At 36.9% G+C, this 17,921-nt stretch overlaps 1 protein-coding gene across 1 annotated transcript; it reads left to right on the top strand.

Annotated features, from left to right (window-relative positions):
• Nucleotides 1-1,522: 1,522 nt before the first annotated feature.
• On the top strand, nucleotides 1,523-17,708 carry cenpt (centromere protein T). Its single transcript, XM_079395731.1, has 13 exons — nucleotides 1,523-1,776; nucleotides 2,144-2,243; nucleotides 3,386-3,527; nucleotides 9,452-9,539; nucleotides 9,612-9,754; nucleotides 9,837-9,936; nucleotides 10,808-10,956; nucleotides 11,030-11,797; nucleotides 11,906-12,217; nucleotides 13,917-14,016; nucleotides 14,095-14,241; nucleotides 14,340-14,444; nucleotides 17,334-17,708. Exons 1-13 carry the CDS (start codon nucleotides 1,688-1,690, stop codon nucleotides 17,461-17,463), a joined length of 2,373 nt encoding a protein of 790 aa, XP_079251857.1. The 5' UTR covers nucleotides 1,523-1,687; the 3' UTR covers nucleotides 17,464-17,708.
• The last annotated feature ends 213 nt before the right edge of the window (nucleotides 17,709-17,921 follow it).

Genomic DNA, 17,921 nt, shown 5'->3' with positions numbered 1-17,921 from the left:
CATTGTGTTTTGGGCAGAGTTCTATTGTTTGTTTTTTTTCAGCAGAGAGCTTTTTTTTTTTTTATATATAGAATTGCCTTATGGTCAGTTAGGGGTGTTGGAAGAATATCAACTGAAGTGCATTGAATATCAATAGATTTAGAGATCAGCCAAAAATCTATACGAGAGAAGCGAGAAGCAGCTTTGTTAATCCAGGTAAAAGCTTTAGTGTAACAGACACAACATACATGGAACAGTTGTTTTGCGACAACGACTTTTACGCTGCATTGGCTTGTGTTTACTTCCTGGGCAAGAGTCTGTGACGTCACCTCGTTGTGATTGGTCGACATGTCGGATATGCAAATGAGAAAGCAATGCGCGTCGCCTAAGCGTGGCAAAAATAACTTTAAAAATAAATAAATCCAAATAATACGCGTATAAAGTGTATATATATACATATATATATATATATAAACATGTATACACACATGTAATACATACCATAAGAATTAAGTAAGTTTTTAAAATTTTACAATTGTCACCGTCGTTGAGCAGTATGGGCTGCTACCACCCTTTATATTCTCTGAGAAAGCACAAGTTTTTCGTGTTGTATGAAAGGAGAGAAGGTTAGCACTCCCCTTGACAAGGATGGAAGAGGTCCTAGTGACCTTCAACACACATATGGTTAAGGCATTGCCACCTACTTCGTGGCATCTCTAACCAAGTTTTTTTTGCATGGTTTTGTCTCATTGTTGCATGAAGTGCATGATTCATATCACAGCTCAAAACCACAAAGCATCCCTTCTCAGTGGTAAATTACGTCTATAAACAACTCACAATAAGAAACTATGCTAAAGTTTTATAAAAGTCTAATATATTCGTGTGAATATAACATTTGCACAGGCTATTTCCAACAAACCTTTTCATTCTGCCCAACAATAACAACAAAAAAATTCACATCACAATTTCTTTATCCAAACCTGTAATCCTCAGCATGAAATGTCAGTGAGTTAGAATGAAGTGGGGCGTGGTTGTAAAAATATTTAACGTTATTTTATTTGTAATTTTTATATGCAGCGATGTTAAAGTTCCTCGGTGTGATTATTTAGGTGCAATCTGGTTTAAGATCCTCTTCTCAACACTGGTCAGGAGGATTCACCGATCACAGAATCCCTTATATAAATTACATATTAATTTATTACATGGACCCCTGGTTTCACAGACCAGGTTTAAACCTAATCCTCGACTAAAATGTAAATCTGAGCTGTTTCAACTGAAAGAAACTTGCACTGACTGATCTTAAAATATATCAGGCCTTTGTTTTGTCTCAAGATGCACACCTGCAATGTTTTTTTTCTAAGTACGTTGATAAAAATGAGTTAAATGTCTTAATTGAACTATGGCCTAATCCTGGTTTAGTCTAAGCACTGTCTGTGCCGCCGAGCGCCCCCTTGAGTGCAGTACACTTCCCAGCCTATGAAACGATTTATAAAATATCGCGAGATTCACTTGAACTAACGAGCGGGGGTTGATAAAATATCGCGAGATTTACTTGAACTAACGAGCGGGAGATGTGTGAGACTTCCATTTTCAAACCTCGAACGTATGAATTGGCGATGCTTTTCTTTGTTTACTTTGATTTTGCTCTTGTTAAAGTTCTGTAGCTTTTGAAAATTGTTAATTGTGTGAAAAACTACGATAAGAAACGATGGATTCAACAGAAGAGGATATTTCTGCTCGGGTTTTGCTGAGGAGGGTCCTTCACACAGAGTTACCCAGATCTCCTGTAACCAGAAGGTGATTCATCTCAAATGTCACTTAAGTTTTATATAACGTTACAAATAAAAATGGCCAATATGATTTCAGATTTTTGTCTTACTTTTAAATAGATTTATGCGAACACGGTTAAAATATGTAAACAAACAGACAAGTTAATAATTGTTCGAAGTGTATGAGTAACGGCTAAATACAAAAATTGGTATGAAGGGAAAGTTATTTTATTATACTAGTAAACAATTTGTATTCATTACCTTTTAAAATGAATTAAAACCATCAGAGACACAACAATGCGAAACATCCATACAGAGAGAATTGTATTTTCTCTATTTGTTATATTATGTATTCTATAAAGTTTGTGTATATATATATTTCACATGTGTTTCAGTACAACAAATGTACGGCGGAGTATGAGGCTAAAAAACACCCCTGGACTGGAGAGTCCTGGATCTGCCTTACGACACAGACTCAAGAAGAAGCTCCATGAGGTTTGTGTGGTGTTTAAATAAGCAGTTTGATGTGTTGCAGGGGTTCCCAAACACATTTTGCATGTCTATTTTGTCTGACACACCCATTTCAGGTCTTGGAGTTGCTACTAATGAGCTGATGAGTTGAATCAGGTGTGATTGATAAAGGAGACACCTAGGCCTGTCACAATAACAACTTTTTGTTGTGGGATATATTGCCCCAGAATTAATTGCGATATCATTGTCATTTTAAAGACCATTTTATGCCACTGAATATATAATCAATGCAACAGCATAGTAATGCAAGAAGGCCTGCACTCTTCCAAATGACAACAAACTTTTAATTTAAGAATATTTAGAGCATGGAAATTAAGTATCAAAATATTAGATACCTTAAATAAATAGTAAATAAACACTTTCTAACAAAAAGTGCAAAGTAACAAGTAGAAAAAAAGAAAAATCTACAAAACTTGTATGGAGATTTTTCCATCTACCCTGACCTTGTGTTCTCTGTAAATTAATGGGCCAGACTATTGCTGAAAAACACAATCACTACTTAGCAGTCAGATGTCCGTATGCGCACAGGCACAGATCACTAAACAAGACCATACCTGCAGATGAAACTTTTTTTTTTTTTTTTTTGTAGAAGCATTTTTTAAATTTGAACTAGTAGCACCTCATGACTACACCACGTCATGTACGAGAAGCTGCAAAAGACACTGGCACAAATGGAATGTACAAAACATGGTGACATAAATTTAAGTAAATGGGTGATATATTGCGTCACCAAAAATGATTGAGGTCATGTACATTTATTGCGTGATGTCGATATTTTGATTATTGCGACAGGCTTCGAGACAAAATGTGCAGTGTTGGGGAGGCTCCAGGAACGAGTTTGGGAACCCCTGATTTGTTGCAAATGCATGTTGTACATCAGGGGTATCAAACTCAGTTCCCGGAACCCTGCAGAGTTTAGATGTAACCCTAATTAAACGCACCTGATCCAACTAATCAAGTCCTTCAGGCTTAATTGAAAACTGCATAATATGTGTGTTGGAGCAGGGTTGGAACAAAACTCTGCAGGGCTGCGGCCCTCCAAGAACTGAGTTGGACACCCATGTTCTACATGATTACATCCCTGATACATTTTTCTTCTGTTTCAGAGTGCCTCCTTGTCACCCCTCCCTTCATCTAAACGGTCGAGGTCAGCAGTGGCAAATACAAACCCTCCTGTCACGGCCCCATCCCCAGTGTATGACGAGGACTTGACCACTCGTGGTCTGCTCAGGGGGATCATTCAGATGGGTCAGTCAAAACTCACAGCCAAGGTTTAAGAATGTACCAATAGTGTCAAGAAACACACAGTTATGTGTGTTATTAAAGATAAATAGTCCAGGGAAAACCTGTTTTCCTTGGAATTATTGATTTCCAGTCCTGGAAATGTTTATAGTTTAATACAGGGGTGTCGAACTCAATTCCTGGAGGGCCAGAGCCCTGCAGAGTTTAGATGCAACCCTAATTAAACACTCCTGGGGCCTGCACCATGAATGAATGAATGAATGAAGTGAAGTGACATACTGCCAAGTATGGTGACCCATACTCGGAATTTGTGCTCTGCATTTAACCCATCCAACGTGCACACACACACCGTGAACACACACCCGGAGCAGTGGGCAGCCATTTATGCTGCGGCGCCCGGGGAGCAGTTGGGGGTTCGGTGCCTTGCTCAAGGGCACCTCAGTCGTGGTATTGAGGGTGGAGAGAGCGCTGGACATTCACTCAGGGATTAAAGTTCTCCGTCGCTACGACGGATTTCCGTTAATTGCAACGTGTCTATGACGGATTTCCGTCAATTGCAGGGTTCCGCCTGTCCTTAATGTCTTAAATTCACTTTTCACAATTTTAAGGCCGTAAATAGTCTTACATTTCTCAAATAGTGTAATAAATGTCTTAATTTCAGTTTGAATAGGTCTTAAATTAAGGAAAGATGAGGTGTATTCAGCCTGCTGAGGGGGATGTGATCAAAGCCTGGAGTGGAGTGAAAGCAAGTTCCTCTCTCCTCTCGAAGCGTTCTGTAATCACTCCGCTGTGGATCCACTCCGGGTTTTCTTTTCCCGCTCACGGAAAAAAGTGCTCCGTGTGTTCAATCCATTTTAAAAGTTATTCTAATATGTTTATTTTTTGCATGTCAGGCTACAGCTGAGGTAGAACTATATTTCAGATAGCATGGACACACTTATAATGCAGGAAGGCTCCGATGTATCAGAGATCGATAAAAGTGTAAAAAATAAATGGAGATGGGCTTGGCTTGGCGAAATGGGGGAGAATGGCAAGCCTTTTAGTTCGTGGGCTAAAAAAATCAAACAGCCAGGTACGTGTCTTTGCACAGTATGCCACAGGAGACTTCAATATGGCAATAATGGCAAAAAAAGTGCTAGCTCGCCATCAATCAGAAGCTAGTCACAATGCTCTACAGTACACATGCTCCCTGCCTGGTGCGACAAGTACCACAACGGAGGTTAATGCAGGGGCGTAGATTACGCGGGGGACGCGTGTCCCCCACTTTTTATAAAAAAGTAAATTCGTCCCCCGCACTTTTTCATTGGACAGTTGTGTTCTCGGCAACTTGAGTTTTTAATGGAGCAATGTATATAAATGCAGAATGATTTAAAATTCAAAGAGACAGGATAATTTATACATGACGTTTACGTTTCCATGGCAATCAGTCACTCAGTTTGTGACGTCACGACAAGCCCAGGCTCGCGGCCGCGGTCCCGCGCTGTATCCATCATTCATTAGAGGTCGAGATGAGTTCAAAGCGGCAAGAAACTCTTCACTCCTTTTTTTACGAAGAAGTCAAGCAGCGTAAGTTGGCATGTGTTCAGCGACTGTGCCTATTGCTCTTGTTGAATAATTAGCGAGTTTTTATGTTCATTATATGGAGAAAACAAAAAACTGCCTGGACAAACATGCACTTATTTATTTTCAGTGTATTTTTCCGTAACTCTTTTGTAACATCTTTTATTTTGACACGCATGTATGTTATCAGAACCCTTCGAATAAGAATAAAGATAATGTTGAACTGAGATTTTACCGCGTTTGCAGCATTGTGACACTCTGCCAATTCTACATGATGTATTTCAATCAAACATGCAAGCACTGATCTGATACAGGACCGATCTTCATTTAGGGGTGCTCTGTCATTATTGCACTAATTTGACGTTTTTATGTGTTGTCAAGAATGAACAAGAAACAGTCAGCCTAGGTTTGTTAGGACAGAATTAGGACGACACGCAAGAAATACAAACTTCACAGCTGAGAAGAACTGATAGAGTGGCTTTTAACACCTGGCTGTTTTTACATTGTATAAAATCTATTAATACACGATCGTTTGTACAATTATATATGGACCAATCATAGAAAACACATAATTAGTCAAATATGGAAAAATTAAAAATAACATTAGTATGATGAACAACTTCTCAGCTATCATTTTTAACTACAGTAGGTGATTATTAGCTTGCATGTTGGTTGTTTATTAGTACTTAAGCACATATTAATTCTGTATTCTTCATGACCATATTCTGCATCCCATAATCCTAAACTTAACAACTACAACGACTACCTTACAAGCTATTAATAAGCAGTAAATGAAGAGTTTATTGAGGCAAAAGTCATAGTTAATAGTGAATGTGTTTATCATTCTAAAGTGTTAAAAATAATTTAGGATACAAATGATTGGTTATTGTCCAGCAGTGTACTTAATGTGTTATTTTCTTCTGTATGTCACTATTCCCTGTATGTACATGTTTCAAACACTACTTTATTTGCTGTAGACAGAGGCAGAAGTGAATTCACAGCTGAGAGTGAATATATAAGATATTTATTTTAACATAGACTAATCAGACTAATGTATAATAGAACAGAACAGAATAAAGAAGTATGTGAATGTGCAAGTATCCATTACTGTGTGCCATGTACTGTACATACAACACTCACAAAATACAATCTGAAATATGTAAACAATAGTACCCTTATAAGGACATCTTTGTAACTTATACTCAAAAAGGTGCATATTAGTACATTAGAGTACCAATATGTACAACTATGAAACTTTTTGGGGTAAATAAGGTACAAAGATGTGCTTTTAAGGGTATTGTCCCAGTGACACGCTGTTGTATTTCTTTCTTTTTTCTATCTTTCTTTCCTTCTATTTTATAATCATATATAACAATATAATCATAAAGCATATTAAGCAAAAAGGTATGATTAAAAATAAAACCTGTCAATTAGACAAGGGTTAACTGAAAAAAAAACAACAAAAAAAACAGGTATAACACTAGACACCCCCCCCCCACACACACATACACACACACTTTTGAAATGATGGCTACGCCCCTGGGTTAATGCATCTATGGCCGACCGTGTGTGTGATCTAAAAGTGCGCATATGTTCTTTCATAGCGGAGCATGACCTGTCGTTCACAGTCTCACAACCGCTAGTTAATTTAATGCAATCAGTTGTCAAAGACAAGAGTGCACTTTCAAGATTATTAATTATTAAGAGTTTCACAAAACATTGTTTGGTCTTATAAGATAAATAAAAACATGCACTGAAAAGTTATGTTGATGGTTGATTATTTGTCAAGGTATGTATAATTTTTTCATAGATGATAAAATAGCTTTTAAAATACGCAAACTGGCAATATTAAAGCGGTTTAAAACATCTTCCACGCTATTGGTCTCGACTATTTAAATAGTGTTGGTTAAAGGAATATGACTTGGCCTGAAAAAAAATTTCAGTCAGAAGAATTTTTTTCACTTTAATCCCTGCATTCACTCCTCCCACCTACAATCCCTGCCGGCCCGAGACTCGGACCCGCAACCTTTGGATTACGAGTCCGACTCTCTAACCATTAGGCCACGACTTCCCCACCATGATGGTAGATGAAGAAATTCAGAGTTACAGGATTAGTTTCAAGTTGACAAAACCAAACTACTCTAATCTGGCTTTGTTGGTACCATGATGCTGATCATCAACTTTCTTTGTCAACTCAGGCTTTGATGCTGGGTTTTTGGAGCACGTGCATATGAATGTGTGACATCACTGGCAAACAGCCAATCACGAGCCTTGATTAAAGGTTAAAGGTTTTGTTAAAGGATTGAAGAATATGATGAATTTAAATGCATTTACAATGGAAAAAAAAATTACTTGTTCATGAAAGAGGACAAATAAATTATCTTATTTTATCAGTGCAGTCACAAGTGAAACTTGTTAACTTAGTTTATATAGGCCCGGTTTCACAAACAGGGCTTAGCTTAAGCCAGGACTAGGCCTTAGTTAAATTAAGATATTTAAGCCACTTTTACAAAGATGCCTTAGAAGAAAAACATTAAGGTGTGCATCTTGACACAGAACAATAACACTGACATATTTTAAAATATGTCAGAGCAAGATATTTTCAGCTCAGACAGCTCAAACATGCATTTTAGTCTGTAAAACCGGCGATGGTTGTAAATATACAGCGATATAGACTCGGACATGTAAGGTCACGTAGTCATTTTTAAAGCATTATCTATTGATTCTACAACTTATTTATATTACATACTATCTGTATATATTAACATAAATTTAAAATAAATGATTTATAATAACTTAAACTAAAATTGCTTGTGTAATGGATTAATAATAATATAAATCATAGTTATTTTATATTATTTATATAATTATAAGTAATTATAATTAAAGCCAGACATTTTTTAGTACTAGTGACATTTAATTTGGAGCAAGACAAACTGGGGGAGTTACTTTTTTTTTTTTTTTTTTGTGTCAGACATGTCACTTTGCTCACATCTGATTGGTCCAATTTCAGTTTGAGATCTCTAACTCAGAACATAACCTTTCCCGGAGCAGGTTAGCCTAACTTAAAAACTTAAAGTTACTAAGGCAATGAATGCAGCTTTGAACCAAGCCACTTTCATGGAACTTAAAACCCAGGATTGGTGCAAACTAAACTGAAACTTACCTCGCTAACCAGTTAAAACGGCTTCATGGTACAGGCCCCTGGGGCCTGTTTCATAAAACAAGTTTACCAAATAAGCCAGGCTTATTTCAGTTAGTCTGACTTATTTTGAACCAAATCAACTGACAATAAGCCAGACTAACTGAAATAAACCTGGCTTATTTGGTAAACTTTTTTTTTTTTTTATGAAACAGGCCCCCGATCCAACTAATCAAGTCCTTCAGGCTTAATTGAAAACTGAATAGTATGTGTGTTGGAGCAGGGTTGGAACAAAACTCTTTAGGGCTGCGGCCCTCCAAGAACTGATTTTGACGCCCCTGGTTTAAAATAGATCTTTCTAGATATGCTGTTATGCATGTACCAGTGTTATTTTAATTTTATTTATGGTATTTATTATTGAGCTTTTATTGTTGTTAACTTTTATTTTAAAAATTAAAAAGTTTAGATTTTAATTAAATTTTTTTCTATTGTAATTTGTGCTTTTTATAATTTTCATTAGTTTAAAAAAAATATTTATACTAAATGTATTGTGTGTACTTATGTATATATACATACTCACATACATGTATATATTAAGGAAAAATATAGTAGATTTATATATATTTATATTATAAATTATATACAAGTATAAATAAATTATTTATTATATATATATATATATATATATATATATAATATATATAGTTTTTAAAATATATACATGTATATTTTTATATACATAATAAATCTAAACTTTTATTTTGAATCGATTAATCGTTTTGCAGCCCCAGTTAGTTGCCAAGGCAGTAATTATAGCTTATTGTTTTTTTCTGTTTTATTTGAATTAATATTGTTTTAATTTTATTTGCAGTATTTAGTTCACTCAATCTCTATCACATTTCAAATTTTTTTTTTTTAAGTATTAATGACTAACATAACTATTGACAATTATCTGTACTGTTATAAGATATTTTGATTTTTTGATTTTTTTTTTCCACCCTAAATATTTGCCAGTCTTTAACTGTTAACAAGTTTTTGATGCTGCTTATAACAATACAGACATAACTCATCGCTAAATAATCAGATTTAATTTGGCAAATTCTTCCAAAATTTTTTTAAAATAAAATATTACATTTGCTTCTACAGTACACGCGTTTCAACAGACAGTTATCAGAAAATTGAAAGCAGAAAATCCCTGTTTTTAATAACTCTCCCATGTGCGTTTCAGAGACCGAAGCGTCGTTGCTGATGTCAGGTCAGCCTGCACTTCAAGAATCAGAGCCGAACCCAGCCGAGTCCAGTGCTGGAGAGAGAACGTCAGTACCTCTTTAATCACATATGCTTGTAATCCTCCTCATGTTGTGTTCATGTGTCTGTGCTTTCCTTAGTGGAGGTCTGTCTGGAGTGGAGCTGTCTGACCTGACTCTGAACACTGAACCCCTGACGCATGTGGTCAGAGGACTGAGCCGCAAGAAACCGCAGCGCATCTTCAGTGTGTCAGCATTCGAGGAACAGTTCGATCAACTGCCAGGTGATATTTGGAATATCGCCACATAATTTGTTACATGTTCAAAGTCACTTAGTATCATCTAACCCCTTTACTATATTCTCAGACAACATGGAGGACATCTCGCGTGTCTTTCATAAAGGTGATGTCTCTCAGGAGAAAGGAGATGCTTCTCAAGATTTAGATTCGTCTTCTGGCTCAAAAAGGTAAATGCTTTGTCCATTATATCTTAGTAGACTGGCCTAGTCACTAAAACTGACATTAGAAAGTAAATATAACCACTAGCTTGTTGTTAAATTTATTAGGAACTACAATATAATACATAGTAGGGCGGCACGATAATGGTTAAACTGATAATCACATTTATTTTGCTCAGAAATGATCAAAAAGCATGATTGTCTTTTTTTTCTTTTTAACTATTTTTGGATTTCATCAGAATTATTGCACTTTCATATAAATACAACTCGAGAAGATCAACTCTTGTGATTTATTTGACCTTGTTTAGGTTCTAGATTAGATATACTTCATCATATATCATATAAATACTCTCACACTCTTTACATTTAAAAACCAGTACAACAAGAATCTTCTCTCAAAAGCTTAACCAGCGAAATTCGTAATATTGATTCCCACATTTCCAAATTGTTAAAACAACAAAGCAAGTGCATTTATTCAGCAGTCACAATCGCAAACACTATATTAGAGGTTCATGTTTGGATTTGTTACAGTTCAGGTTTTCTCGCAGATGTAGTCGCAGCAAACAAAGAAAACAGACAAGCTCTATTATACTTTCTTTTGAGAAAAAGCTTGCAACTCCAACTGAAATGTTTGCAGGTGTTTTTAGATGATCAGTGCTTGGTTTGCACATTGTTGCCAGGTTGGGAAGATGAAAACACTGGGCAACATTTTTTTTTTTTTTCCATTTAGGAAAAAGCTTGCAGACGATTTTGCTTACATAATGGAGAAAAGTAGAAATAACGATCATGATTAAAATATGATTTATCGTACTGTAAGAAGATGTAAGGGACTTGCATGATTGAGGCATTTTGAGTGTGATTCAAGTTTATTTTCTGTCAGTGGGCTCAACCTGACCTTGAAGACCCCATTTGTAGAGAAGCGCATTGAGAGGGCGGGGCTTCAGAGGAAGGTCACCAATCGGAGGCTGCAGTCTGTGGATGCTTTTGATGAGGCCGTTCAGAAATGCTTGGAGCAGGGTCCTAACCAAGGTTTATATAAACTCTAAAATTTCACATCCATCCTATTTTGTCTGTTTCTAAAATGTTTTTTCTCTCCTTTTAGATCACTCTGTATTTCAGGATGGAAAAACTCTAGAAGATTCTTCCTGGCAGAAGTTCACTCTTGGCCTCAGTGATGTCACAGAGCTTTATGTCCAGCCTAAAAAAGATGATGCAATGGGACCTTCTGCAGAGAACGAGAGAGAACATGGTCTTGAGAGACTCAGTGAAGTTCCTGACTCAGAACCTTTAATTCAAGAAGAAAAAGATCATGAGATGGAATCACAGGATGAGGAAGAGGCGGTGCCTTCATCCCAAGATGATGTGTATTTGACTCCAGAAGATGATATCGTACTTGCTCCAACACAGGCGATGACCGAATCACTTCCTGAATCTCATGATATGGAGCTACAAGATGGAGAATTTGTGGAGGAAGTTGAGATTGGGAACGTTGTGGAAATTGAGGATGACAGCGTTGAGGAAGTCGAGGATGAGAACGTTGAGGAAGTCGAGGATGAGAACGTTGAGGAAGTCGAGGATGAGAACGTTGAGGAAGTCGAGGATGAGAACGTTGAGGAAGTCGAGGATGAGAACGTTGAGGAAGTCGAGGATGAGAACGTCGAGGATGAGAACGTTGAGGAAGTCGAGGATGAGAACGTTGAAGATGAGGAGGTTTTTGAAGCTGAACATGAAAATGTTGACACCTCACAGTATCTACTGCGAATAACTCGTAGAGCTCACCGCTCAGAGGGAGAAGGTGCTATCTTGGGACTTCCAGGCACCACGAGAGTCACAAAAAGTTTTGGAGCTGGATTGAACCCCAGAGAGAAAGGTGAGGACAATGAGACTGCCTGAGGACAATGAGTTCACCAGTGATAACTGAAATGAATTGCTAATTCAGTTTGTTTGTGAGCTAAAAACCTAATGCGTTTCTGTTCAGATCTTTTGGATTTTGTCAATGAGGGCAGAGAGAGTTTACAGGACATTCCAGATGAAGAAAGAGAGCCACTGGGCAGCCCTGAGTTTCCTCAGCTCCACCCTGCAGCAGAGCTCAGCACACCAGACCAGAGGTCACAGCAACATGAGGCTAGTCTGGCAGAAGAAGATGTGCCAGAGCTTGCAGAAGATGACGCCCAAGAAGAACCGAACCAATCAGAGGAGGAGGAGCTGATGGACTCTGAACCACCCAATCATAGCCCTGAATTTCCAGAGGAGGAAGAAGAGGACGATGATGACGATGCTCTTAGTGCAGGTGATAGGGATGGGCGATATGGCCTAAAAAATTAATCACGATAATTTCAGGTATTTATTGCGATAACGATACAAATGACGATATTATATATATATATATATATATATATATATAGATATATATATATATATATATATAGATATAGGTTAAGTTTTAAAGATTAAGTTTATTTCATATAGTATTATTAATGCAATTAACTTGAAACTTTCTGTACACAGCCAACTTATGGCCATGCTAATTATGATCAACAGCTCATCTCCATTAATTGCTCTTATCAACCATAATAATGCATTATGGACGCTTCATATTAAATCATATGCATAGGCTACTGGCACACGTTTACCACGTTGCTGATGACTGAAAGCCTGTGTATGGCTATACTGCTGTGATCTGTTTCAGGCTTTCCATATCATAACATTTTAGAAATTAATTCATTGTAATATCTCAGAAATGGCATATTTAACTTTATTAAAAGTATGGCATCTTTTATGTCAAATTCAAATTGGACGTGTTTCCACTCTTTGTAACCACCATTTTTCTGTACACTTTGCATATTACGGTAGTTTGCTCCTCATCTGATTTTCTGTAACCAAACCAGTAGCAAATTGTGGAGGTAGCTCCTGGCGTAACAACAAGCTCCTCCTCATGGTGCGTTCACACCAGACGCGAATGAAGCGTTAAGCGCGAATGATTTACCTGTTAAGTCAATGCAAAGACGCGAATAGACATCCTGCCGCGCAATTCGCGCGAATGACGCAGCGCGAATTGAGCGTTTAGAGCGAAATTCTATACATATGCTCTCTGTGGCAGTCATACATGTGCGCCTGGCAGAAGCCCTGCCCATGACGCGAATTCGCGTCTGTTGTGCAGTGAATTTCACGCGCGAATGAAGCGAGTAAACCCAAAATGTTCACGCGTCCAACTACGCGCGAATAGCGCGATTTATTCGCGCAAGTCGCGTCCGGTGTGAACGCACTGTCAGCCTCACGTCCGCCTTCCGCCATGCTTGTTTTCACTCCGCACGTGAACAGTGAATCGGGCGCGCACAAAACTACGTCATCAACTAGACTTATCGTTATTATCGTGAGGAGACAAATTTTTATCGTGAAGAGAATTTTCAACGGTATATCGCAAACGATAAGATATCGCCCATCCCTAGCAGGTGACTCTCACTTTCACATCGTGTTCATCTTTGTAAATCAGTGCGTTTGAATGAGTCATTTAAAAAAACTGGTTTAACAACATCCAGTTATACATAGTAAATCAGTTAATTTGATTGAATAATTTTATAGACTAGTTCAATAACAAACAATTCTTTATAGAAAGCCAGTTCATTTGAATGTCATTTCAATAAACTGGATCAGCAACATTTTAGCAAATCAATTCATTTTAATTAATCCTTTCAATGAACTAGTTCAAAAACCAATACATTAAAAATGTGCACAAATTCCTAAATCTTTGTACTAAAATTCTCAAATTCTGTACTCAATTTTGTACTCAAATTCTAAATTATCATTACTCAATAATATTTATTGTTAAATGTATTATTACAATGTTTGCGTGAATCGTTTGTGAGCGAGTTCTTCCCAATTATTAATAAGAACCATTTCAAAAGAATGATCGCTTGCAAATCAGATATAACTAGGAAAACTTGCATTTACTTTAGAATTGTTTTTTTTGTTTTTTTTTTCCATTGTAGAATTGTCCATAAAAACTCCTGCATTTGTAAGACAGAAGAGAGTTTTCTCAAGTCTTACTTCACAGACTACGCCAACAGTCCTTAAAGAAGTGAACACTGGGTAATTTACCAACAACATTCTTCTTCCTGTGTCGATTTTACAGTCTTCCAATGCAAATCTAAAACCCATTTATCTCAGTCTTGCCCCTCAGGTTGCCAAACGAGCCCCCAGACAGAAGCGCCAGTCGGGGGTCGATGCTCTTCCCAAGAGTTATGTCATGAGCGTGTTCAAGCACTTCACCAAGACGAAGGTGGCCAGTGACGTCTATCCTGCCATTAATGAAATGTAAGCACTCAGGGAACAGTTATTTACCCTATTGCAGCATGAATATTTGAAGTTACATCTCCTCCATTGGTTGTGTGTGCTTTTTTAATTCCTTTTAGTCTTAAGAAGTACTTTGAACGGCTAGCAGACGATCTGGAGGCGTATGCTGCTCATGCCAAACGTAAAACTATTGAGGTAGAAGATTTTGAGCTCCTCATGAGAAGGTAAATATTAAAAGGAATAGTTACATTTTTCCAGCCATCCAAGATGTAGTAGAGTTTGTTTGTTCATCACAGGGTTCCCACGCTTCTTGAAAGTACTTGAATTTCAGACATATGGATTCAAGGCCTGGAAAGTATTTGAAAACAAAATTGTTTATGGCGCTATTTCAAAAATGGTCCTATATGTGCTGTCAAAGACAGAACAAAACAGCATTAATGATTGGGGGTCGAGATGGGGTAGCGCGAAAAAACTTAGCGTGTGTTGATGCGCAGCCTAGAGCCCTGCACGGGACGGTTTTCTTAAGCCTGCTCCCTCTCAGTTTCTCAACATTACCGCCCACTCCCACAACATGTGTGTCCCGCTCCCGCAAACATTATTGTATATAATATTTGCGCTATCAATATGCGGGATATTGAAATTGCATTTGAATGAGTGTTCGTTGTTCACTTTCGATTTTTATAATTATTAGGCACGTTGATATTCTGATCTTTTTTTTTTTTTTTCAAGCACATTTTACCAATTCCAAACCACATCAATCTTAACTACTATTAATTTTGTATTTAATCATTTATAAGTGACATATAATTGTCCATGAAGGCTGGAAATGGAAAAACTCCTTATATTCAGGTGTGCAGAATTATTAAAGGCAGGTTTACTTTTACAGATGAAATGAGCCAAAAAAGAGATTTAACTCGGACTGAAAAGTCAAAAATTATTAAATCCCCATGAGAAATATTCAATACTAATGCAATACAGGAATTGCTAAATTAAGGCATGACCACTGGACAGGGAAATGTTCATTGGGACAGCGGGGTCAGAAAAAAAAAAACAGGTGGAGAAGAAAAGACATATGTTAACATGCAAAAGAATTAATGTGAAGAATTAGGTGTGAAACCATCAGGAAACATTTAGTCTCCAGCGCCATCATTTTCCAGAACCTTCCTGGAGTCGCCAAAATTACAAGGTGTCAGGTTCTCAGAGATTTTGCATGGGTAAAAAATCCTAAAAGATTACCCTCACTTAATAAGAATAACATGCTGAAGTATTGTGAAATACATGAAGACTGATTTTTATAGGCTTTATGGACCGAAGTTGGGAGTGACTCTTGAAGGACCAGCAGCATATCCTCTTGTACCACTGTTTGAAGAATTTATCTTCCAGAATCTGGCAGTAAGTTTTAGGAGCTCATTTTAGTCAAGACAGACTTTTCAGGATAGGAGATGGACTAAAAATGAACTCCCAAAACTTACTGCGACATGGAGTGAAGGAGAAAATGTAGAACTTGAAAAATTGGAAAAACAGCTTGGTGAAAAGCGTGTACAGATTAAAAGCAAATAGAAAGTCCTATTAAGTTAAGAGGTTTTACCGTTTTATTACAACATTTAACCACTTTTTATTAATTAAAAAACTTGAGAAATTCTTTCGAATTTAAATCTTGTAACAGAACTACAGCAAACCCAGTTTGATGCGTATTTTATCAGTATTTTAGAAATTGGTTTTGAATATTACCAGTACTGACTTCAATGGATTTCATTAAATTCCTTTGAACTGCTCAGAACGGTCTAAATCTAAAACATTTTTACTCTGAAATTTTTAATGTAAATGTTACGTGTAGGTGAAATGTTAAGTACTGTAAGGTCTTTCATGGCACTACATATGCTGGGGTGTGAATTTGATAGGTGCTTGATATAAAATAAATGGTGCTTTAAAAAGTCCTTGGGTGCGTCTCAATCAGTTCCCTTGTGCACTGGAACGTTTGCTCCCTGAAAAATCCCACAATGCACCGCAAAAACTAGGGATGCTATGCTCCCTTACCGGAAATAACGTCACATTTCTGAAGCATGAAACATAAACCACACAAGCCAACTCATAAATAAAATGACACGCGATAGAAGATTTGAATTTTTTTTACATAATTTGTCTATTTCAACATAAACATACATCGCTAGATAGGTAATGAACACATTTATTTAAAATTTATAATTAAAATTCAGCTGAGAAGTTGGAAGAACATGTAACAGAACAATGTGTTTAAAGAGAATAAAAAATAACAAAAAAATAGATCGGTCCTGTCTGTTTATTAATTCATGCAGTCACGTTCTATGTTGTCCGTTGACGCTGTACGTAGTCATGTCACTGGAATTCGACTGATCACTGTCCCAACATCCAGTGAGTTAGGGAACTTACCAGTGATCGAGTTCTTGTACACGATCAACTGATTCACGAGCTCAGGAGCTAGGGAGCTGATTGAGACGCACCCCTTGAAAGTCCTTGAATCTGGTCTTCATGAAAGAGTGGGAACCATGTCATCAGAACAGATTTGGAGAAATTTAGCATTACACCACTTGCTCACCAATGGATCCTCTGCAGTGAATGGGTGCCGTCACAATGAGTCCAAACAGCTGATAAAAACATCACAATACACACCACTCCAGTCCATCAGTTAACATCTTGTGAAGTGAAAAGCTGTGTGTTTGTAAGAAACTAATCTATCATTAGGATGTTTTTAAGGTTAAACTGTCACTTTTGGTCAATATGAGTCCATAATAACAGCTGAAAATCCACTAACATACTTTAGAACTGTTTTGGACCAACTTTCACTTGTAAACCGTGCTTAATTGGTGCATATTTCTCTCCTGAGTCAGACGAGATGAGTTTTTCACTGGAGAAAAAAAAAAATTCACTTCAAGATGTTAGTTGATTGACTGGAGTCGTATGAATTATTGTGATGTTTTTATCCGCTTTTTGGGCTCTCATTCTGACGGCACCCATTCACTGCGTGTCATTCACTATTCCTTTAAGATTTATTGAGTTGAATGACTTGTTTTTGTATACATTTGCAAATTTGGCTGTTTATCATGTTCCAGTACTTGTTTCTGGTATTTTTTTAGGCAGGGCTTTGTGACGGACACCATGCCTGTGAATATACTGATAGAGAAATATCTTCCAATGGAGTATCGGAAACTTCTCATCCCGGTGGCCACCAGTGGAAACAAAGTCATCCCAAAACAAAGAAGGTGAACATGCAGATGAGACGTCCTCTTTAAAATCTGCAGGTGGCACCGCATATCTGCATGTGATCTTGTAAATATGTTCATATGTTCAAAACAACAAATGCCTTGATTTGTAAATAAGGATTTGTGTAATATCTGCTATTTGTTTTATGCAGCACTATAAAAAAAATATGCTTTCAGTTCTTTGTATTTTTAGCCATTTTTTTTTTTCTTTCTTTAAACAAATATTAAAAACCACACTTTTTTAAATTGAAGTCCCTGTCTTCTTGTGCATGATTCATCTTATTCCAAAGACAATTTTTTTTTTCATAAGCTTTTCTCAAAATAATTAGCTTCAGAAATGTTTATCCCTTGGTTAAATATAAACCACAAATATCAGCCTTCTAATTCTTTGTTGGAAATTATTTGAAATATGCTAGTTTGGAATAGAATACTAGAGTATAGTTTACTCTGCACCATGCAGTA

Source organism: Barbus barbus (genome assembly GCF_936440315.1).
Source record: "Barbus barbus genome assembly, chromosome: 36".
In the NCBI taxonomy this organism is placed as follows: domain Eukaryota; kingdom Metazoa; phylum Chordata; class Actinopteri; order Cypriniformes; family Cyprinidae; genus Barbus; species Barbus barbus.
This window is presented reverse-complemented; position numbering and strand designations above follow the sequence as displayed.